The following is a 22,691-nucleotide window of genomic DNA, read 5'->3' on the forward strand; positions in this document are numbered from 1 at the left end:
ATGTAAATACTTTCCTTCTTTTTTATTCTTCTGCTTCCCTGCTAACGACTCGATTGACGAAACAAGTAGCCGCTCCCTGGGTTCCTTTTCCCGGCCGATCCTGCCGTCGCCTGCGAGGTAACTTCTCGCCCCCCTCTTGCTACTTCCCTGTTTCGTCGCTCCTAATTACGGGATACATCTCCTGATCTGCTACGATCGGAACGATCCCCCGCGTTGAAGCGGAAATCCCTTTTCGTCGTGTCTGACTGATCTGCTTGGATTCATTCCCATTAGATTTTTTTGGGTATTGTTCCAGACTAAATTGTTAAACTGAAAGTAATACAAATTGATGTTACCTGGTGGTGCGCGTTCTCGGCGATGCGGTCGATCGGTTTCCTGTTACCTGTTATTTCGTAATTTTTAATAATCAATTTATTAATTAAACTAAATTATTGGATGAGCGTTACAACTCGCATAGAGAATGTCTGCATGATTTTATTGCAGCAGATCTATTTGATGAGAGGATTGCAATGGCTATGAATATCCTGTAATGATTATGGCAATGCCAACATGTTCTCAATAAGTGTGTTTTAAGAAATATTAGTGAATTTTCATATTGCTTTCTTCATGCACACTGATCAGTTTTCTGGTTATCAGATCATAGAAACTTAGGTCTTATTTGCTAATCGTTACTGACCAAGTATTAGGCTGGAAATGTAAACTATTAATGTTTTAAGTGAAGACGACATATCTAGATACTTTGTTATGAAAAGTTTATAATTGATCAAGGGTCTGTTTCCTGTGAAGAATAGAGACTGCCAGTGAAAGAAATATGGCAGAAGAAAGCTATGACGAGGGAGAAAAACATGCATTTGAGACTCTTCGGCTGTTTCCTTTGAGGGAATGAAGTGAGGGATGAAATAAATTCTACGGTTTCCTATGATAGATGCAAATTAGTAGGGAAATTGTTTGATGAAGACTATCTTCAAAGCATTGACTAGTAATTAAATTAATTCCTAACTATCAAAATATTAATTGTCTAATATAATAAATGTTACTATTATTGTATTGCCTTTGCTCTGTACAATTACTTGACTATATGATTTTTTGTGACCTTGCAAATTGGAAGATTACCTAACTTTTGATGTTTTCATGCTAATATATCTCTGGCTCTATTGGTGATTCGAGTTGAGTTGCTTATGTTTCTACTTTAAATTAAGGTTCATTTTATTGCATTTTCTAGGTGCAGATACTTTTCCAAGGAGTTAACCTATAGTCAGTCTTGAGAATGGTATGTTTTTGCTATTTATATCTTGGAAATTATGAGACTTAATGTGCGTACATCATTATAATGTTATGATGAGAGTCTGGTTTGATTGTAATACATATATGCTGAAGAAAATTTTTCTTATCAATATATGAGTGAAAATAGATGCTATCATCACAAGTATGTTATGCTTAATTATGCAAGAATGAACTCAAGCTGATAACAAGAGGCACAATATCTTGAGTGAGGATATATGTAAGTAAAATTGAGTAACCTGGATCATCAAAAAAGTTACAACCATCTCATAGGTGACCATGAAAGAAGTTAAATAACCAAACATGGATTTCTTGTGTTCTCTGTGGAATATCTTTCATAAGGGAAAGACTCATAATTCAAATTTAGTACTCCTTTTGACCTTTTACATCATAGCTCCATTATTATTAGGAGTATGCTAAGTACTTATTGCTAATTATTAGAAGTTGCCTTAGTCTACATATAATTATTATGTGATTCATGACTACTTCAAAGATGGGGTCTGCGCCAAAGTATGATTAATCTGTTTTGCAAGATTCAACATTTTCTGGAGTCTGGAATATTTTTATTTGTCTCAATCTTCACTATCAATACCGGTTGTTTGCTTGGTGATTTCGTATACATTATCATTATATGGTAACTATGGTAGCAGAGGGATGTTTTCCAGTGTTATGTTTATGAAAAATCAACTTGTCTGTATTGGTGCATGCACATTCAGTCAGTAAGAATTAGTGTATTAACTGGCATATCTCAGCATGGATCCAATTCACTTACCAGGAAAGTATTGCCACTTTCTATGCAAACCCAACCCAAGTGGTTAACATATAGTTAAACTCAATTATGACTTGTTGGCTGATACATGGTCATGGCTATTTACTCACCATTTGATGAAACATGATCATCTATTGCCCGCATATCCAATTTTTTATACATCAATTTTGTTTTTTATTCTTACTGAATTCAGTAAAGTGGATTAAACTTGAATTCCTGACATTGTTATCTGTGTTTTATATTGCAGAATTATATTATTGGAGCTTTCAAGCCACCATGTCACATAACAATTTCATTTGTTGATGGCAAAACCAGAAAGAAGGTGAATGGCATATTCGTTTTCATATTTATGCTCTCTTATGTCTTCTTTCATTCAAGTGGTATGAATTTGAGACTGATTTGCAATATGTTATGGAAGGGCTTTGGCATGTTTGTTATTTTAATTTCCTATTTATTAATGCATTTGTGCAGGCTTCTGTAAAGAAAGAAAATGGACAGACTGCAATGGTTCCACTTTTTCAAAGCCTAGAAAATATTGTCGGCGAGGTTTATTGCATAGATTTGGAATTTTACTATTTCTTTAATATAGAGAAATATAATACAATGAAAAATCACACGTAACTAATATATGAACAAATCATAGAGAAATGACATTGCAGGTGTCTATAGATCCACTTCAAGGGAAAAAACTAGAACATACTGGTGTGAAAATTGAGCTCCTTGGTCAGATCGGTATGTTTCACTTTTATCTTTCAGTATGTATGAAGATTGGTTGTTGATCTAATGGTGATTTTTTAGTTGTTTAATGACAAGCTGAAAATTGTTAGATTTTCAGGACATGCTTGGTTCTGGCATAACTGTTCTCTTCATCTTTTTTATACCAAATAACAAATCTAAAGAAGTATAAATGACAATGTTTTGTGCTTCTTATAATTAGAAGCATGACCATCTAATCTCCCAATTTAGTTTGACTATCCCAAAAAAATATTATTTTTTTCATAAGTCAATTATTGCAATTAGCAACAACCAGTTTTTTAAGATATAATGTATCAAATGATTTAACTGTAATAATTAGAAACATTGAGAGTTCATTGCTTGTTTTAGCCTTCATGTGCAAGAGACGGAGAATGAGCTGGTACTTGTTTCTCTAATCTAGAGCTTTTTGTGCCCAAATGCTATTAATTCTTTTAGTAATGGCTGATGATCCGTCCAATTTCGAATCAATGTGGATTATGTATCATGGTTGACTTAATTTTTAGTGTAGCTTATATTGATTTATCCTCATTCTCTAGGTAAGCAATGGTGCAGGGATTTTACTTGTATTATTTCATTTTTTTCTGTCTAAAGCAGCACATTCTTCTTTGCAGTTTCAGATTGACATTCCTTTGAACTTATATAACTTCAAATGATTTAATAATCCATACATAAAAAAAATCCCTTTTAATTGTAGTAAAATGTCAAGCCTAGGAATTTAGAAATTTTGACTTTACTTTTCCTATATTTCCTTGGTTTCACTGCCCCTTTTGCTTTCTTATTTTTCTTGTATTCTTGCAGAGCTATATTTTGACAGAGGAAACTTTTATGACTTTACCTCTCTAGGTTTGTGGATATTTCATCTTTCTTGTATCAGTTCTATTACAAAATACTCAAGTGGATTTCACCATTTCATATCAGTTATATTGCAAACTCAGCAAGAAGATTCTTAGGCATTAGAATTGCTTCCATGACTTTGGCTCAGGCACATCATAGGCATCTTATTTAAACTAAGCTTTGGGTCCACAAAGCATAATTGAAGTGTTGGGATTGAGTGTGAATTAGTAGACTTGCTATGTCCACGCGAAAAGGACATAATGGACCATACATTTATGGCTTCTTAGCAAATATGTTGACATCCTGTGATCACAAGCTGTTCCTGAAATTTGTTATGGCGATAAGTTTAGCATTTATTTGTAATTTTAGGTTTCAAATGAGAACCTACTGAGTTATAACTCAGAGGTAATTGTTTAAGAAGATAATAAATTGTTTAACTAGATATTAGATAGTAATTTTAGGATAATAAATTGATTCTGTCTACACAACATTTCATTGGCCTATTAGTTCTTTTTAAACTCAGAGGTAATTGTTTAACTTCTGATGGGGATTAGATTGTGTAGGCACATAAAAAAGATTAGTGATATTTGCATTCATATAAGTCTTTAACTTACTAGAAAAATAAATAATGATAGGTAATTAACAGAGTTTGTCTAGCATATGATATTTACTCGACCGATCTAATATCACACTATCTAATATCACACTCACATGTGACTAATTCGATCAGGTATAAGAAGATAATTTATGCCTTTTTGTTAATATAACCATATTCTAAGTGCCATCAATGCATAGGGAGGAAGACAGCATGCAAAAGAAAAGACAATGGGAAAAAAGACTAGTATTTGTGAATATCATAGTGAAGATAGATGGAAAGAGTTTGCCATATCTCCAATATATTAACACAATAAATTCTGGGACTCCTAGAAATGATAGAGAAAGATGATAATTTATCTGTTTCTGTTTGCACTTTTGTTCCATATACTAATTAAAAGGCCAGTTGAGGCTGAAACTATGGCTGAGTGCTGAAGCCTATTAGTTCCGTCAGGCTCAGAATTATCTTCAATATCCCGACGTCAACGAAGATATATATAAACTACACATTTTGTTCTTTCAATAGGAACTAGTAAACATAAATTTTAATGGAAATGTCTGTCACCAAGGCACAGGAGAGAAAATTTTATATATATCCCTTGTGTTCACCTCTCTCTACATGAACTTTGAGCATCATTCACCATACCTTTGTATTAAAGAGTAGGCCTTCAATTTTGCAAAGAAACTAAATGATAGGACAGGTATCAATAAGGATGATATTTGGAGTGGGAGAAGAGACAAACCTGAAGGTCTGATGTAGGCAGAGATCGCTAGCTTGGTAGAAATGACATATATTTGTAATAGTCTGGGATGTTTTTCGTTGATGTATATATGTGTACAATGAGCTTGGCTATAATTGGCTTAGAATACTGATATACCTACATATTGCAGGTCATTTGGTCTTATTTTCTAAATTGTGCACTAGAAGTCTAATAACTTCTTATGTTTGCAGTGCGTGAGCTGGATGTTCCTGGTGAAATTTATGAAAGAAAAACTTTTCCATTTGAGTTCTCGTCTGTTGAGATGCCCTATGAGTCATATAATGGTATCAATGTCCGATTAAGGTACATATGCCATTTTGTTTTAGATTCCTTGATTTTCTTTTTTGTTCAAGTGCATTTAGCTTTTGTTATGCTATCCTTGTGTCAAAGTATATAAAGTCTTAGCTGACTAATGTTGCATCAAATTGGACAAACATGTACTGAATGTTGGAGCCAGTTAGTTATTTTTTTTGTAAAACCCATTGTAGCATACCCTAGATAGTTAGGACAATCATTATACAGCACGGACAAGACATTCATAATTTTAGTAGACACCTTTTGTTGTTAACAAGAAACAACCTTAAGAAATTTTATCTCTATTGTGATTGACATTGTCTTCTGTTCATTCTGTATTATCACTTTTTTGTCCTAGAATATGAGAACTGTAGAAAGGCTTATGTTTAATGTTCCTCAACCGTTCTTTGTCCTAACACAAAGTGACAACCATTCTTAGACTGTTAGGTTTTTGTCACTTTTCATCTGTAACTTTTAGGTTTTAGATAATGAATTGGTCAAAGGAAGAAAGCTAAACAATTTTTTCTCAAGTGAAAATTTGACTCTAGCCACTTACAACTGGGTTTTGAAAATAATAAAAAAGGAGAGACAAGCAGCCAAAGATGTCCATAACTGAAGCTTGATGAATCCCTGGGCACATATACTTCAAGGAATTGCTTTTGCTTGTTTGAATTCTGCGTGCCCTTTTATCTTTATCTCACTCCACATGAGAGAAGATTCAATGAAAAATTTCATTGTAGAGCCTTTGCACTTTTTGAGTTATTGGGCTGAACTGCATGATAAACTTATCCTATTACACGTTGGTCTCTATTGTAGTGAGAAGTATATAATATAAACAATTTATTAAATCAATGACTAAAATTGATTTTCGTCTGTCTCACAGGTATGTTTTGAAAGTGACAATCAGTCGTAATTATGTCAGCAACATTGTGGAGCACCAAGATTTCTGGGTAAAGGCTTTTGATCACAATTTTAGCATCTGGTTGTTTATAGATGCACCTTGTCTTAATTGGAACTTTATGGCAATTCCTTGTTAAAATTGAGAGCTATATTGGAAATGAACTGATATTTAAATCATCAGATGCATGATGGGGACTGATTAACTTCAAGTACATTCCAGCATAGGTTATGTAACTGCTTTGTTTACCATGCTGTCTGGTGTCCCAAAAAATTATGATCAAGATGACAAGTAGAATTTTATTTTAGAATATTTTAGCAAGATGCTGCGCCCTCATTCCAAAATCCAAAGTACCTGTATTATATAGAGCTATTCTTATTGTCGTTGTGTCTAGGTTTGCTTCTTAGGTTATGGTTAAATTTTTTTCAAAATTCTACTGCATTAAGTTTCCATCTAAATAACTTTCTAGATACTTTAAACTCCACTTGGACTATACAAAGCTATGCTTGTCATCATGCTTTCTAGGTTTGCTTCTTATTTCATGGTTATATCTTCTTCAAAATTCTACTGCATCAAGTTTTCCATCTAAATAATTTTCTAGATATTGTAAACTTCTCTTCCAAGCTCACAGGTGAAGTTAGCTCGGCGTGAGCATCTTCTGATGTCCTATCGCAGCTTTTGTTACTATTCTGACTTATTTTTCTTTGAATTAATAAAATTTTCCAATTTTTGTGCACCGACAAATCTCATTTCTGTTATGACTATTGTTTTTACATCAGTTTGTTTTGTGCAAGTTAGTGCTATCGATATCAAAATATTGTTAAGATATGCCTACTTTTTCTTGCAAGTGCTCTTTGGTAAACTTAATACTTCTCTTGTTTTATTCTGACTCATTCTTTTCAATTTGTCTTTTGTTTTAGGTTCGCAATTATACCCCAGCCCCAACAATTAACAATAGTATCAAGGTCTGTTTCCCTTATGGATGGTTAAATAACCTTTGCTGTTATATACAGCTTGTGAGCATATCCTGTGTTTTTTTTTCTCAAGCTATGATTCTATATACATATCTAATACTTTAAAACAATATTTTTCACATTAACATGACATGATTCTAAATCCTCTGCCTTTTTATGTTCCTTTCCTGACAAGCATTATGCTCCAACGAATCTATCTGGCCGAAGAATTGGGTCTGAAGATGATTCCTTAATGCTTGTCAATCATCATAACCTTAACCCATATAAGGAGATCAGAATCACAAGCGCCAAGACTTTGCAATCTATAATGCCTAATTGTCATGGATCCTTGAAATGGATGAGTCATTGCATTAGTAAAACATTCCGAAGAAACACAAATCCTCAATTTTAGTATGTTTACTCAAATATTGGTGCCAGGTCCACATACCAATTTCATCAGGGCAACTTCACATGATTTATGATGGAAGTTTAGTCGTCATTGCTGTCTTTAATCTTCACTTCATTGTTTTTTATAACACATAAGGTGTCTTTCTAGGAACTGGGCAGTGTAGTAGTTTGTGAGCATGCCTTAATTTTTAAGTTGTGATGGTTATTATTGCAGATGGAAGTTGGAATCGAAGACTGTTTACACATAGAGTTCGAATACAACAAAAGCAAGTAAGTCCATATATATTAAAATAACATTTTGCATCACTTGTTCTTGCAATATCTCATTTTCTTATGCCAACTTTGCTGAAGGTATCATCTCAAGGATGTTATAGTTGGGAAAATCTACTTTCTTCTTGTGAGAATAAAATTAAAAAACATGGAATTGGAGATTAGACGTAGAGAATCAACTGGTTCAGGGCCCAACACCTATGTTGAGACAGAAACACTTGCAAAATTTGAGTTAATGGATGGTGCTCCAGTTAGAGGTATATATGACTGTCAAAACATTTGTGCTACACTGTTTTTTTTACTTTCTGAAACTTTTTGTTATGATTAGGTTTGTCATCTTCTCAAAATTTTCTAAGCTTAAAGACAAATTGTGTTTGTATTTCTTGAATCTTGAAATGTTGAGGGGATTTAGAAATTAAAGTACATTATAATCAAAATCTGGGAACCTGGTTCAACGCATGCCACTTCTAGTGAAGTCTTGTGTTCATAGATCGTTCCCTTTTCTTACTATGAGAACCGGTTCTTTGATTCATATTTTCACATCTTGTTCTATTATTCCACATAGTAAATTAATGAAAAACAGCAAATGGAAGTTTTGTAACATATACAAAAAAGCTTTCATTAAAGATTCGCAATGTAAATCCAACACACCTGATAGCCAACTTAAGTTGAAAGATTATATATATGATACCAGAATTTGCCTACTTACGAAGTTTTCTTGACATCCTTGGTTAGTGACACGTTGACTTGCAGCAGAATACAGAGGAGTTTATAGGTTTAATTGAGTAAACTTTTATAATTGTACTTAAAACATTTGAGCTAGTTATTGTGCCTAAAAAATTAATGACTCAATTCTGACATTTGAAACAAGAGGATTGTATTGTGATAGTTTTAGCACAGACTTCCTATCTGATCTCACCTATCCAATCACGGCCAAACATGTCTCTTCCCAGTTCTGAGTTTTATAGCATTGTTTTCGTATTGACTTGATCTATAGTCCAACTCTTTGGCTGACCTTAAATTTCATTTCGAATTGTATTTTGCCACACTAGTTTCGATCAGCCATGGCTCATTACTGGTTATGGATCCAGTCTGTTCCCTAATATCTTCTCTAATTGTTCCTAATTTTGCTTCTTTTGTGGAATGTTTTTTCTTCTGATGTTATTCAACCAATGTGGCAGATATAACGGTCTTAATTGTAAACCTAAGCTTGATCATGATTTGATAACCTCAATTATTGAGGTGGCATTGGTGTGGGAAGGAAATCAGATGTAACCAAAGATCACCGTTTTGTAGTCACCTTATCGGTCAATCGATCAATTGTATATTCTGAAAAGTTATTTCTAGTTTTGTAGTAAAAGATGCTACTTTCTAGATTCATTACAGATTTCTACTTAATTCATCCTTCTGTTAACTTTGTTTTTGTCCCAGGAGAATCAATCCCTATAAGATTGTTTCTGAGTCCCTATGAGCTGACACCTACCTATCGGAACATCAACAACAAATTCAGTGTTAAATACTTTTTGAATCTCGTTCTCGTGGACGAGGAAGATCGGCGGTATTTCAAGCAGCAAGAGATCACCATATACCGTCTCCAAGAAACTCCTTGAAGTTCATCATCGCAAGACAAGCACACAGATGGCTTTGTACAAGGGCAGATCAAATTTCCTCAAGGACATAACTTTCTCTTGAACAAAAAACACACAAGTTTGTAAGGGGACGACTGAACCCCCTTGCTTGTTTGTGAGTTCTAAGATTTCTTTCTCACTTTCGTCACTGTATTCTTTAGTCTAATCCTATGATTTCATATCAGATTTGTGTCGAGGCTCATAGAAAACCTAAGAGAATGTTTGCGAATTGCCTAGAATAATAATAAAATGACTGGCGAACTGTTGCTTTTTCTTCTGCTAATTGATGTAAGTTATTGATCACTTTTATGTCGAATTGTATATTATTGAGTGATAAGAGAAGGAAAGAAGACCTTTGATTTTATAGTGGTTTGATGCAGGAACAATTAAAACCCTCAAAAATCAACATGCTAGTAGTTTGATGCAGGAACAATTAAAACCTTCAAAAATTTGCCATACTACGTTTGATTGAAAGGCAGTGAAATTCAAGGGATATTTTTACAATTCTTATATTATAAAAAAAATGATAAATTCAATTAGTCCCATTGATTATTTTTGAAGGTGAAATACATTAAAAATGTTGAAATTTCTTGTCGACTACACCAAAAGAAGTGAAATACGGGAATGCACTTAGTTGTCAGCCATGCAGTTGTGTATCCTATCTCTTTCATTGTAATTAATTATAATTTTTTAATTTAAATTTTTATAAATATCGTGATAATCGATCGTGTGAGATTGTTGAAGTGATGGATATACCAAAGAAAAGACAGTGAAATTCAAGGGATATTTTAACAATTCTTAGCATTATACAAATTATACGGGTGGAAATGAAATTCTCGCTGGCAATATCCACAGACGTGACACGTGTTACGAGGTCACCGATTTGGGAGACGCGTCTTGAATTTAAACGAGCCCTTTTCCCGCTCAAATCATCCCCAAAAATTTCGCATCCTCGATGACGATGGTGGACGACGACGAGAAGCGCATCGCCGGCGAGATTGCTAGGGTCCTCGACGAGTGCCGCCAATCCCAGGCTATCCACTCGCGCAAGATCAAGGAGCTCTCCGCCCTCCGCTCCTCCTCCGGCGGTCCCTTCTTCCGCGCCTTCTCCCGAGCCCTAACCCCTCTCTTCGATTTCCCCCGGCGCACAGTGTCCTCCGAGCGCACCGTCCGGTTTGTATCCTCCTTCGCCGCCCACCGAGATGGGAAGGATGCCGCAACATCCGATGCCTTCCTGGAGGAGTTCCTCCGGTTCCTCCTCCTGGCTACTGCCGCCGGCCACCGGGCCGCCAGGTTCCGCGCCTGTCAAATCATCTCCGAGGTGTGGAAAAGTTTGCACCTTGAGTCAAATTTATGATTTCTCACTATTAGTGCCTTCAAATTGTTGCTTGTCTGGAACAATCCAATGCTGGTGATGGAAGACTGTTTATTAGCACGAAATTCCTATATGATTACCCATAATCTGTATGTTCAGTTTATTGGACTGCCAAGATCCTGATTTGGACTGATTCAGGATTTAAGTCTTCAGTTTATTGTAGTATTTTGTCTTGATTGGCCATCTGCATCTTGTATTTTGTTAAATAATTCATCCTATGTTTTTCACACACAAACTGTTGACATTACAGATAATTATGAGGCTTCCAGATGACGCAGAGGTGAGTGATGAGCTGTGGGATGAGGTATTAGATAGCATGAAGCAACGTGTAGGGGACAAAGTACCAGCAATTCGTGGATTTGCTATCCGAGCTTTATCACGCTTTGCAAATGACGGAGAAGACAGTGACATTGTTGTTCTGTTCCTTGAAACTCTTCCTGGAGAACCAAATTCTGTATGTCCTTCAAAAAAAAAAAAATCATGCATACAATTTGCGGTTTGCTTGATCCCATTGTCCTCGTTAGTTCTCATCATTAATTTTTATAATTCAATAGGAGGTTCGCAAGTCTATAGTCTTATCTCTGCCACCCTCAGACATGACATCTGAGGCTATCATCACATCAACCCTTGATGTTAGTGAGTCAGTGCGGAAAGCAGCGTACCTTGTCTTGGCAAGTAGATTCCCACTTCCAACTCTTAGGTAATTGTCTATTAAGAAATTGGAAGCCAAATTGAATGTGCTTGGTGAAATTACACAGAGATAACTCCTTTGTTTTGGAACTCTCAGCATTAAGCAAAGGAGCATTATCCTTCAGAGAGGACTTTTAGATCGATCTTCATCTGTATTGAATGAATGTTTGAAGATGTTGAAGGATTGGCTTACAAAGTGCTGCAATGGAGATCCAATTGTTCTTTTGAGATTTCTTGATGTTGAAACATATGAATCAGTAGGAGTGCTAGTTATGGAAGCTCTCCTGAAAAATGGTATGGTGCAAGAACATCAAAGTCTAAGACAACACTTGCCATCCGGCAGTACTAGTGAAGGTGAGTACTGAATTGAACAAGTTATTGATTTGCAAATTTACTTAACTGTTCACATCATTATAATTTTCATACATATAATTTTTGTTGTCCATCCATGTTACATTAACACCATCATTATCTCAAACAAACTTCTTCATCCCTAAGTAGCTGAAGTTTCTTTTTTATTTTAGAAGGAAACGGTTCAGGCATTCAGCTAATAGAAGCTGAAGTTGCTCTTTACTGGAGGACCCTATGCTGGCATTTACAAAGTAAAGCTCAAGTAAGGACTTTGTTGATGCACTTAAAATTTTGTCTAATATTTCCTTGTGGTGGCTTTGATATCACGCGCTCGAGTCAATTACAAAATTCTAAAACTTGCATTTTGAAAACAATGGATGGAGTTACCACTTTCTACATAGTGTACAGCCAATATGCAAGATCATATGTGAAGAGATAGTTGACTAGTATAAATAATTTAATTCATAATATTGTATTCTCAAATACAAGCAATGAACTGAATAAAAATAAAAATAATTGCATGACCTTTGCACTAATGTCTACATAATTTTAACACACTTGAGTTTCAAAATGCACACAATATCCCTTTATATTATTTAAATACAACAAACTGAACAAAAGTAAAAATTACATGGAACCCTAGTACTAACGTCTACATATACTTAACGGTCTTGAGTTTCAGAATTGCGCACGATACCCCTTGATGTCCCCAACCAACAATGGAGCTAGATATTTTAATATTTTTATCTAGTAAAATTGATTTGATGTGATTAAGCTTGCATGAAACAATTGTGATTTCAGCTAATGTTTTGGTAATGATTTGCTATGAGTTTATAATCTCACACTGAATATTTGGTGATTGTTTGAAGATCTCCGACTGTAAAGAATATTGAAATAGATTTATTTTATTAGACAAAATAAATATTAGGATACTGTCCTCTCAACTAACTGAGAAGAAAAGGCATATTTGTTTCTTTATTGACACTGCTGTTTATGTTTACTGTCATCATCGTTAATTTTTAAATTTGGAAGAAACCCAAGTATAACTAGACCTTGGTAAAAGGTGGCACAATACTTTACCCAAAAGTAATCTATTACAAACCCAAACAAAGAAAAGAGGAATGTAGGCCATAGAGATTTGTGTTTGAATCAAATTCTGCTCATGCTGCACTAGGTATGCCTTTTAGGACACGACATGGCACATAAGACTGTACAGTATTAATTGCACGACACATAGAACTGAACAGTTTGAACATCCTTTGGCTCATTAATTTCAGTTCCTTTTCAATTCTAAAATATCGCATGCATAGTCATCACCAAGTAATTGTTCTTTAGATTAATTTCATCTTGGTACTCATGATAGTTGAACTTCTTTGTTGAGGAATATTTCAATTTGCATAATGAAATATAAATTTTCTTCTCATTGTCATCAAACAGATAAAAGGTACTGATGCCGCAAGTGCCACGGGCACAGAAGCAGCAATATATGCATCAGAAGCTTCAGAGAATAATGACCTTTTAGACTCAATCCTTCCAGCAACAGTATCCTCCTTTGTTGATTTGGTAAAACTGCATCTATCTTCTGGTGAGATTTTTTCCCGCATTTTGCTCTAAATCTATGAATCACAAACAATTTAGATCTTGTGACCAAATCATGTTGTATTTACAGGTCCAAATCACCACTTCACGGCTCGTCAGCTATTACTACTTGGGACAATGCTTGATTTCTCAGACATGACAAACAGGAAAGTTGCGAGCGAATTTGTTAATGAACTTTTACTCATGCCTCTTGAATTTGAAGTTGATGAGGATGGGAATAAGATTGTCATTGGTGATGGAATCAGTCTCGGTGGAGATAAGGAATGGGCAGGAGCAGTAGCAGAACTGGCTAAAAAAGTGCATGCTTCAGTGGGTGAATTTGAAGCAGTAATTACTGGTGTTATTAAGCTGCTTGCCCAGCCTTGCAGAGAGAGAACTGCTGACTTCATAAACTGGATGCATTGTCTTGCAGTTACTGGTCTTCTTTTGGAAAACATTAATAATATTTGGAGCCTAAAAGGCACTGGCACTGAACCTTCTGAGCTGCTACATGCTTTACTGCTTCCTGGGGTAAGTGTGTAGGCGATTAACTGAGATAGCATTACAAGATCTCACTAACACTACTATGCTTATGAAAACTTCAACATTCATGGAATGCAGGCAAAGCAGAGCCATACTGATGTACAAAGAGTTGCAGTAAGATGCATTGGCCTCTACGGACTTCTAGAAAATAGATTGACAGGAGAGCTAGTTACACAACTAAGATCTTCCTTTGTAAATGGTGCTGCTTCAGTAAGAATCATGACAGGCAAGTCGTTGATGGATTTATTGGTATGGCATGGTCCTCAAGAACTCGATAAAGCAATTGGGATAGATATTAGTCAGTCTAACAATGAAAAGGGAGTTTTTTCTATCAACTCCTTAAATTTGGAGGATGCCAACATAGGCTCGCTTGATTTGCTTTACTATGGACTGAACAATGATGACAATGGTGAAGTTGGTGATACTGATGAGCATGAGAGTGCCCATTCTGTTCTGGCTGAAGGCTTTGCTAAGATTCTCCTTTTGAGTGAGAATTATCCAAGTATTTCTACTAGTTTACATCCTTTGGTCTTAGGCAGACTCATAAAGTTGTACTTTTGTGATGAAACTAAGGAATTACAAAGGTAAAGATAGTCCCATACAATTTGTTATTTTTTTTTTTAAAAATTCCTAATTCATTGTTGTAACACAGGTTAAAGCAATGCTTGTCCATATTTTTTGAGCATTATCCTGCCCTCTCGTGCATTCACAAGGCAAGTTGTTAAATTAATTGCATGGGAGACAATTAATGTCAATGCAGCTTCATTTCTTATGGCCTGAATTTTCTTGTGCAGAGGTGTATCTCCACTGCTTTTATTCCTACTGTGAGATCTTTCTGGCCTGGTATTTGTGGTAATTCTGGTGGTTCTTCAGTCATTGTGTCGAAAATGAGAAAGAGAGCGTTATTAGTTGCACGCTTCATGTTACAAATGATTCAAGTCCCTCTCTTCTCAAAAGAATCCAAGGAGGATGAGTCCAACAAAGTGAACTCTGAAAGCCATTCTTGCTCACTCCAAATGTTGGATGATTTTGACAATGGAGTGGAGGGAATCGCCATTCGCATTGCTGCAGAGGTAAAGACTGTAACTCCAGGATGGTTTAGCTTTGTTGCTTATCCATCTTTTGAACCTGTGCGAGATTATCTTTTCAGTGTTTCAGCATTATTCATACGAGACATGTGCATCATTGATACTTATGCTAAGCATCATTTAGGTTGCAAGCTTCTCAGAGAAGAAAACATCTGCCGGAAAATCTTATATGCTGGCACTGTCTCGGTTTGCAACTTCGATTCAGTTCCACGCATCTGAGCAACATTCTATCAAGTGCATGAGGAGCCTATTGAATACCATGAGCTATTCAGTAACAGGGGACAAAGAAATCATCAAAGAGTTCAATCTTATGGCGACGCGTCTCAAAAATCTCGACAAACATCCCGATGAAGAACTATCAGAGGACCAATTAGCCACTATTTTCGGTACTAGTACATCACCACTAACTTCGACTGTGAATTCAGCATGAATAAATAAATCTAGCACCAAACTCCATGACAATGCTGGCCATTTCAGCGAAGTTGGGACTGGAGTGGAACCCAAGCATTACATCCACAAGCTTCCCTCCAACACCAGCACAACAGTCTGCCAGGAATGCGCCGGCCAGGAGGCAAAGGGTGAGGCGTGAAGTTTCCTCGTCCGACGATGATGACAGTGCCGGGGGCAATGATGCAAGTATCTCTATGGTTCCGATGAGTGCGAGCCTGGTCAGCGGGCGGTCTCAGAGGGCGAGCAAGACTGCAGCAATCAGCAGGATGTCAACCAAACTCAAAACTGAACTCTTGTCTGACAATGAAGAGGATGAGGAGTCTGATGTGACAGCAGAAGAAGAAGAAGAGCCTTTTTCAGAGTGAAATGTTTTGTATCGACACTGATTGGGGAACAACAAGTGCTCCTCCACTGAATATTTGTTCATGTTTATTATCGTTTTCAAAGTGCTATGAACTTGGTTGTTAGATTATCTGCCAAATTGCAAATTTGTTACAGATTAGATTACAAAATATGTCCGTGCTAAATATGATCCAGTTGGCAGTTGGTAGATGCAGATCAATTGGCTGATTTACCACCCCTTTTCACATCGAATCATTCATTACTTTTAACTAGTCGTGCAAGGTAGGATGGGCTGATAAAAGATAGGTATTTTTCTCTCTCAGATAATCAAGGTTCTAATTTCACTTAGCACATATGTGATGTTCCAATAATTAATAACGCTGGGTGTCTAACGAGCTATTTCAATTTTTAATTCATTTGATGATTAAAATCGAACTGTGCATCTCAAACTTAGTCTGTATATATATATATATATCTTCTACACGACGCACGATGTCGATAGGATTTTTTTTAATTTATTTTTTAAATTTACGATCAAATCATTTAAACTTTTTTATTGAATTATATATATATATATCTTGTGTCTGTTTGTGTGTGTAGGGTGCGTGATTGAAGAGTCTTGTGGTTCGAATATCCGAAATAAAAATAGTAGTATTTTTTATTTATAATTAAGTTATTTAAGATTTTTATTTTATGATTTAAAAGTTAAGTTATAGTATTAAGTATAAAAAAATTTTAAAATAAAAGAAATTTAGTTGTTCATAAGACTGACACTTCTTATCCCGTATATCTTGAAAGTAATTAAATTTTTTTATTTTTTTTTATATTTAATATTATAATCTAATGATAAAATCTTAAATAGTTTAATTAATCAAAGATATAAAAAAATTTAATTAAAAAAAATCCCTGCAGACATACAGTCGCATCCTGTACATCACGCAAGATATCACCGACAAATGACAAACTAATCCAACAACCTCTCTTATTTAACTCCATTAATATATATATATATATATATATATATAACCTAATCCAACTACCCTTCCTATGTAACTCCGATCCATCTCGTCTCCATTTTCAAACCACTTCAACATTAAACACTTGAGTGATCAGATGTTTTGGTAACTGGCCCGTAGCCATGCAATCGACCGGTTACTTAGCTTGCAAGACGCGGTGGCGAAGTGGATCCACCCCCTCATCAATCCTCCTCTCCCACCGCCGCCTCGCCACCGCCGCCGCCGCCGTCTTCACCGCCACCGAGTACCCAAGAGCTTCACCATCTTCTTGATCAGGTATACTACTGCCCCAATCCAATCAGGACTACTCAAGTCGACTGCTCCTAATTCAATGCACAAAGCACACTTCCTCCGGCAGGGGGATTCAGATTCAAGGTGCTCCTCTCTGGCCAGGCTTCTCCGGGCATGCCAGTAACGATCATCAAAACTAACAATTACAAACATACTGTAAGTCTTATGCCCACTCTATATATATAATCTATAAACAAACAATTTCATGTGCTCATGCTCATGCTCATCGTTCTTGGCTGTGCCTTTTGAACCGCCGAAAGTGAGAGTTCCGGAACAGTTTATTGCCATCCTTATGAAGAGCAACCTCGGAGTGAATCACTGAATTGGGGAACTGTTGTTTGTGCCTTTGGTCATGATTGTCGTGGTTCTTCTCTCAAATATCATCATCTTCTTCTTCTTCTTCTTCTTCTCCTTACTCTTAATGTCTTCCTCTTCGCACGTCTTCTCCTTCGTTGCAACATAGACGAAGGGATCGACGGGTTCGTGATCATCCAAGCTGAGAAGTGGCTCCAAAGACTCCACCACAGTTTTCATACTCGGTCTCGCCTTTGGAGTGTGGCTCAGGCACTTGTGCGCCACCCCGGCCACTCTTTGAGCGCCTTTGACTGAGTAAAGCCCATCCAGGCTCGGGTCCATGACACGCCACAACTTCTCTGCATTGGTGAGGTAAGGCCTTGCCCAATCAACCAGGTTCTTCTGTCGGTTCGGTCGGTTCTTGTCGACGCACCGTTGCCCCGCCAATAGCTCCAACAACACGACTCCGAAACTATAAACATCACTCTTGGCATTCAAGTGGCCTGAATCAGATCGAGTTCGTGTTAGCCCAACAGTATGGCAACATATATATGAACTTGTTTTTCATGTCGTACCAGTCAAAATATACTCGGGTGCGGCGTACCCATACGTGCCCATGACACGTGTGGTCACGTGAGTCTTGTCGCCTTGCGGGCCATCCTTTGCGAGCCCAAAGTCGGAGAGTTTAGCCGTGTAGTCCTGTGTTTAGATCATGTAAATGCATAATTTTTGAAGATCTCACTACTCTTGACATGTACAACAATGTGAATTGTGATCATAGTGAATCGAGAAAATGAATAGCTAGATAGCTACCTCATCGAGTAAAATATTTGAAGCTTTGAAATCGCGATAGATGACCGGCTTATTGGCTTCGTGGAGAAAGGCCAATCCCTTTGCGGCTCCAACAGCTATCTTTAACCTTGTCGTCCATGGCAACCAAGCAAGGAGTCCTTCAAAGAATCACACTAGAAATGTTCAATAAAATTATCAAAAAATTTTTGTTATCATTAATTAATTAATTAATTGTGGATAAAGATGAGCAAGATGGATCAAGTTTAATGCACTAAATAAAGTAAAAGTTGATGTCACAAAGTTGTTTTCAAATGGGATTGAAAGTGAATGTTTGATTCTTCTAATTGTTTTATGAAGGGAATTAAAGTCAAATTGATGATGGCTGAACAATAATTCTTTAACTAATGCATCTTAATTTAAATAAAATGGATCACTAATCAATGAAAATCATGATAATTAATTAATTAGATTAGATTAGATTAGATTATAAGGAGATTAAGACAAACATACTCTTGAAAAGTTGATTCTCCAAGCTCCCTCTAGCCATGTACTCATAGACCAACATTCTGTGTTCGTCCTCACAGCAATATCCAATTAATTTAACCAGATGCGGATGCCTCATTTGCCCTAAATACACCACCTCAGCCTGCAATTAATCAATAACACACCCATTAATTAGTAATTACTCTAAAGAATGAGGGGTAAATTGAAAAGGCGTTGTGAAACTTTTCGTAAAACTCCAGAATTTTCAAGAAATTATGATCGGAGGAGCCCTCACCAGCCACTCCCGGTGGCCCTGATGCCCGTCGAGGTCCAGCGACTTGACGGCGACCTGCTGCGGGCGGATCCCCTCGCGGATCCGCTCGTCGAGGAACCCCTTGTAGACGGGTCCGAAGCCTCCGGACCCGAGCAAGTTGGTCGTGGCGAAGTTCCTCGTCGCCACCTTCAGCTCCGAGATGGTGAACGCCACCAGCTCCGACCCCGCCAGCGCCAGCGATAGCTCTTCCTCCAGCGACATAGGATCCGAATCCGACACCCTCCGCTCCGAATCCGAACTGCTCTCGTCTGCGCTGCCCGTCGCTCCTCCTCCTCCTCCTCCTCCCCCTCCTCCCCAGCAGCTCATCAGCCAGGAGGACGACCGCCGCCTTCGACTCTGCTCCGCCATGAAGAGATCTGATTGAATCGGTATAGAGTCTGTCACGTAGAAGGCGAGGAGTTGGCTTGATATGTATAGATCGAGAGAGGGGCCAAGGAGGAAGGAGGAAGGAGGAAGGTGGAAGGTGGACGGTGGAAGCGACGGATTTGGGTCAAGTACATGCAATCGGTCGTCATGCTCTCGGCGAGGGCGGTAAACTAGGGTCAGTGAATAAATTTGGTGTTAAGAATAATTATTATTCATTAAATATAATTAATTTGAATGATTTATTAAATTAAATTAATAAATTTAAATATATATATACGTTCAACTTATTAATATTCATGAACAACAATCATAAATAATAATATTTATGAGCAATATTAGCAAATTATATATATTCATCAATAAAATTTTTTATTAACGTGCTAAATAATAAAAAATATTTTTAAAATAAATAAATAAATTTATATGATCAAACTCATATAAATCAAGTAAATTTAAAATTATTAAATTAATTAGAACTTGATCATTTGAATCAAACTCAAATTTATAAAAATAATAAATCAAATTTAAATAGTCATTTCAATGATTTAATTCATTTAATTTATTTTATTATTTAATAATATTGATTCAATTGGTCGGCTAAGTTTATAAAGTTATAATATTTATTTTATTATTAAAATAATAATTTTAACCTTTTAAAATTTTTATTTGGCGATAGAAATGAAGCATTTTGGTGATAAAATAAAATTCTAAAAGGACATTTTAATGACTAGAAATAAAGGAAAGGAAGACATTAAGTTGGAAGAAACTTAGGTTTGGAATTTTGAAAGGAAATAAGATAGCTGAAAAGGAAGGAGACTTATAATACACATTAAGAGTTTTATGATATTATAGTTAATTTATAATGTATCATTAAAATTATATATATATTATATATATATATTATGTATATATATATATATATATATGGAGAGAGACTCTCTCTCACATGTGAATCTGTAGAAGATTACAAATCCATGATCATAATTACATTGAATTAAATTGACTCGAGGTGATTAATTATGATATACCATTCTATCTTAGCTAGGAAATAGATGTCGATTGTAATTTCAAAGATACTCGACTTTCCACTCAAATTTATATTAAATTTTTTACTTATCACATTGTTTTCTCTCCACTTCGACTTAAATTTGTAAGTAGTCTTGTAAAGGTCAAAAGAAAGATCAATTTAATCTATGTTTATTCTTAGTTTGAACTGATCGAAAAAAACGTGATGAATCTCATGTGGGAACATTTTTAAAACTCATTAAAAAAACAATTAATCTTCCACATTTAACAAGTGTTTATTGTCCTCTATATATATATATATTCATCTTAGCTATCATTAAATTGCTTACGTACTTTCCTATAACTTAATTCATTTAACACGTGGAAGACATTTCGTTCAATTTTAATTTAATAGCGGTACCCACTGATCGAGGAGGAAGACGTCGGATTCTCACGTACTATTGAGCATTGAGCCGTAAGGGGAAAGACAAGGATGAAAACGGAAGTCAAGGATACCCTAACTCAGTGCTTTGACGCTCAAGTTTAGTTGTAGTAGAAGAGGAAAAATGTGAAAATAAAGAAGTAAGGATGTTCTTGATCGTGTGTGTACCTGTACCTGTGAGAGGTGGGATCGTTAGAGAAAAAGATGTCCTATCTTAATTAAGAAGTGTTGGAAATGTGAATGGAAACAAGACCCTCATAATATGGAGGGATTTTAGTCCCACATTGGTAGTTGAGGGGCAACTTGGTTAGTTTATAATGTATCACAAGTATTAATGTTGTAAACAAATGTATAAGGAGAAGCTCTTTCACACATGTGAGTGTGCAAGAAGTGCAAATCCAGAGCCCGGATTGTACTATCCATAAGGTAACTTGTGTGTGAGTGTAATTTGCATTTTGCCATTCCGTTCTATTTTTTGTAACGATGATTGCGATGAAACGGACGATATTTTGCTTGAGTACGATCAGAGTTAATTTAAAAATTAATCATGCAGGATAAATATCCCTAGTAGAAATAGACTTCAATGTTTTATTTATGCCTCTCGTACCTCGTCACTTGTGATGCAGAAGAGGAAAAAAAAGGTTAACAATATTAATTGATCCAATCCATAATCGGGTATTTTATTGGTCAATCAACGTCAAATTCCATTTTAGCTGATCACTCACTCATCCTTATCTAATTTGCATCTGCCTATAGAAATATACCAAATTAATTGTCATATAATTCATCACTTCAATCATCCGATTTATGGCTGGCTCATAAGTCAACCACTAAATTATTGATAAAACTCCTCTGTCCTTCTTCATTGAACCGTCAACAACCCAAAATCATATTTAATTTGCCTTTAATAATTGATTACAAATAAATAAATCATAAGTTCCTTTTTAAAATAAAAAGAATATAAAAAAAACCATTTTTGGTTTGTCGAAGAAAGATTGTTGATCTTGCTATTTGGGCCAGGCCCATTTCATTTAAATCATTCAATTGATCTAACACCAAAGAATCAACTCGATTATAATTCATTACAACTTTTATGATGTTGCTGAAGTATAATTGAATTGATTACTACCCCCGAATGTGGCTAAATATTACTATAATGAATAAGAATCAAATATACAAATGGATCACAATCAAAGGATATTCTTAGATTATTTTAATCTTTTTTAATATGTTCAAATATCTTTTACAAAATAATAAATCAAAGCAATAGAACACTGTACATGGTTTTTTTTTTGCTGGTAAAAATATATTTATCTATAAAAAAATGGTTAAAGAGTAATTGCCGAAATCAATTAAAACGCTAAGGATTTCTGCTCGTAACGGTTGCAACCGGTACCGGAATTTTATGGGGAACGTGGCGTAGGCGTAGCGGATTGGTACACGTTACGTGGTGGCCCGTGGCTGTTGGATAGGCGGAGACGACAGTGTGATCACGCAACGCCGTCCACGTGGTACGGAGGCGTACCGTTTTAAATACCGTATGCCACTTCTCATCCTGTTGCTGTTACGCTTTACTTGCGTTGACTAAAATATCTCTATAATTATTTTATTAATTATTGCTTCAGCCGGCATAGTTAGACTTTTTATAAGACAATTTGATTTTAAATGCCTCGAAGAAATGGCCAATTTTGAGAATCGTGTTCAAATTAGAATTTTATTCGATAAAAACTAAAGCGGCAATACAAAATATTTTTAAATTTTGTTCAATTTTAATAAATGCTTTTAATTTAATAGGTTAGTTTATA

The 22,691-nt window shown here is 35.8% G+C and overlaps 2 protein-coding genes and 1 pseudogene across 3 annotated transcripts; 2 read left to right on the forward strand and 1 right to left on the reverse strand.

The window, feature by feature from the left end:
* Positions 1–40: 40 nt before the first annotated feature.
* On the forward strand, positions 41–9,729 carry LOC141822269 (vacuolar protein sorting-associated protein 26A-like). Of its 2 annotated transcripts, none has more exons than XM_074709708.1 (12): positions 41–117; positions 1,223–1,270; positions 2,298–2,372; positions 2,522–2,596; positions 2,710–2,782; positions 3,605–3,649; positions 5,187–5,298; positions 6,173–6,239; positions 7,108–7,152; positions 7,763–7,818; positions 7,900–8,075; positions 9,250–9,729. In XM_074709708.1, the coding sequence occupies exons 2-12, from the start codon at positions 1,268–1,270 to the stop codon at positions 9,426–9,428; spliced, it is 906 nt and encodes a 301-aa protein (XP_074565809.1). In that variant the 5' UTR covers positions 41–117; positions 1,223–1,267; the 3' UTR covers positions 9,429–9,729. The 2 variants fall into 2 exon arrangements, with proteins under 2 accessions (XP_074565809.1, XP_074565811.1); XM_074709710.1 differs by having other exon boundaries at positions 78–117; positions 1,229–1,270.
* A 672-nt stretch (positions 9,730–10,401) lies between these two features.
* LOC141817469 (uncharacterized) lies at positions 10,402–15,886 on the forward strand. Its single transcript, XM_074705111.1, has 12 exons — positions 10,402–10,767; positions 11,072–11,275; positions 11,376–11,521; positions 11,609–11,865; positions 12,036–12,124; positions 13,300–13,447; positions 13,532–13,971; positions 14,062–14,567; positions 14,636–14,696; positions 14,778–15,056; positions 15,196–15,457; positions 15,549–15,886. The coding sequence occupies exons 1-12, from the start codon at positions 10,402–10,404 to the stop codon at positions 15,884–15,886; spliced, it is 3,096 nt and encodes a 1,031-aa protein (XP_074561212.1).
* Positions 15,887–17,095: 1,209 nt separating this feature from the next.
* LOC141817478 (putative serine/threonine-protein kinase PBL8) lies at positions 17,096–19,575 on the reverse strand (annotated as a pseudogene).
* Between the last annotated feature and the right edge of the window lie 3,116 nt (positions 19,576–22,691).

The sequence above is a fragment of the Curcuma longa genome, chromosome 2, assembly GCF_044706935.1.
Source record: "Curcuma longa cultivar G26 ecotype Majalengka, Jawa Barat chromosome 2, ITB_CL_G26_1.1, whole genome shotgun sequence".
Taxonomy (NCBI): domain Eukaryota; kingdom Viridiplantae; phylum Streptophyta; class Magnoliopsida; order Zingiberales; family Zingiberaceae; genus Curcuma; species Curcuma longa.

What these genes read in the sequence shown, in the direction of transcription:
- LOC141822269 (XM_074709708.1), top strand. An exon ending in CAATTAACAATAGTATCAAG is followed by an intron (nt 7,153 to 7,762) that starts GTCTGTTTCCCT and finishes TTATTATTGCAG; the next exon opens with ATGGAAGTTGGAATCGAAGA. An exon ending in GGATGGTGCTCCAGTTAGAG is followed by an intron (nt 8,076 to 9,249) that starts GTATATATGACT and finishes TTTTTGTCCCAG; the next exon opens with GAGAATCAATCCCTATAAGA.
- LOC141817469 (XM_074705111.1), top strand. Translation starts at nt 10,402, where the DNA reads ATGACGATGGTGGACGACGACGAGAAGCGCATCGCCGGCGAGATTGCT. An exon ending in TTCCCACTTCCAACTCTTAG is followed by an intron (nt 11,522 to 11,608) that starts GTAATTGTCTAT and finishes TGGAACTCTCAG; the next exon opens with CATTAAGCAAAGGAGCATTA. An exon ending in ATCCGGCAGTACTAGTGAAG is followed by an intron (nt 11,866 to 12,035) that starts GTGAGTACTGAA and finishes TTTTTATTTTAG; the next exon opens with AAGGAAACGGTTCAGGCATT.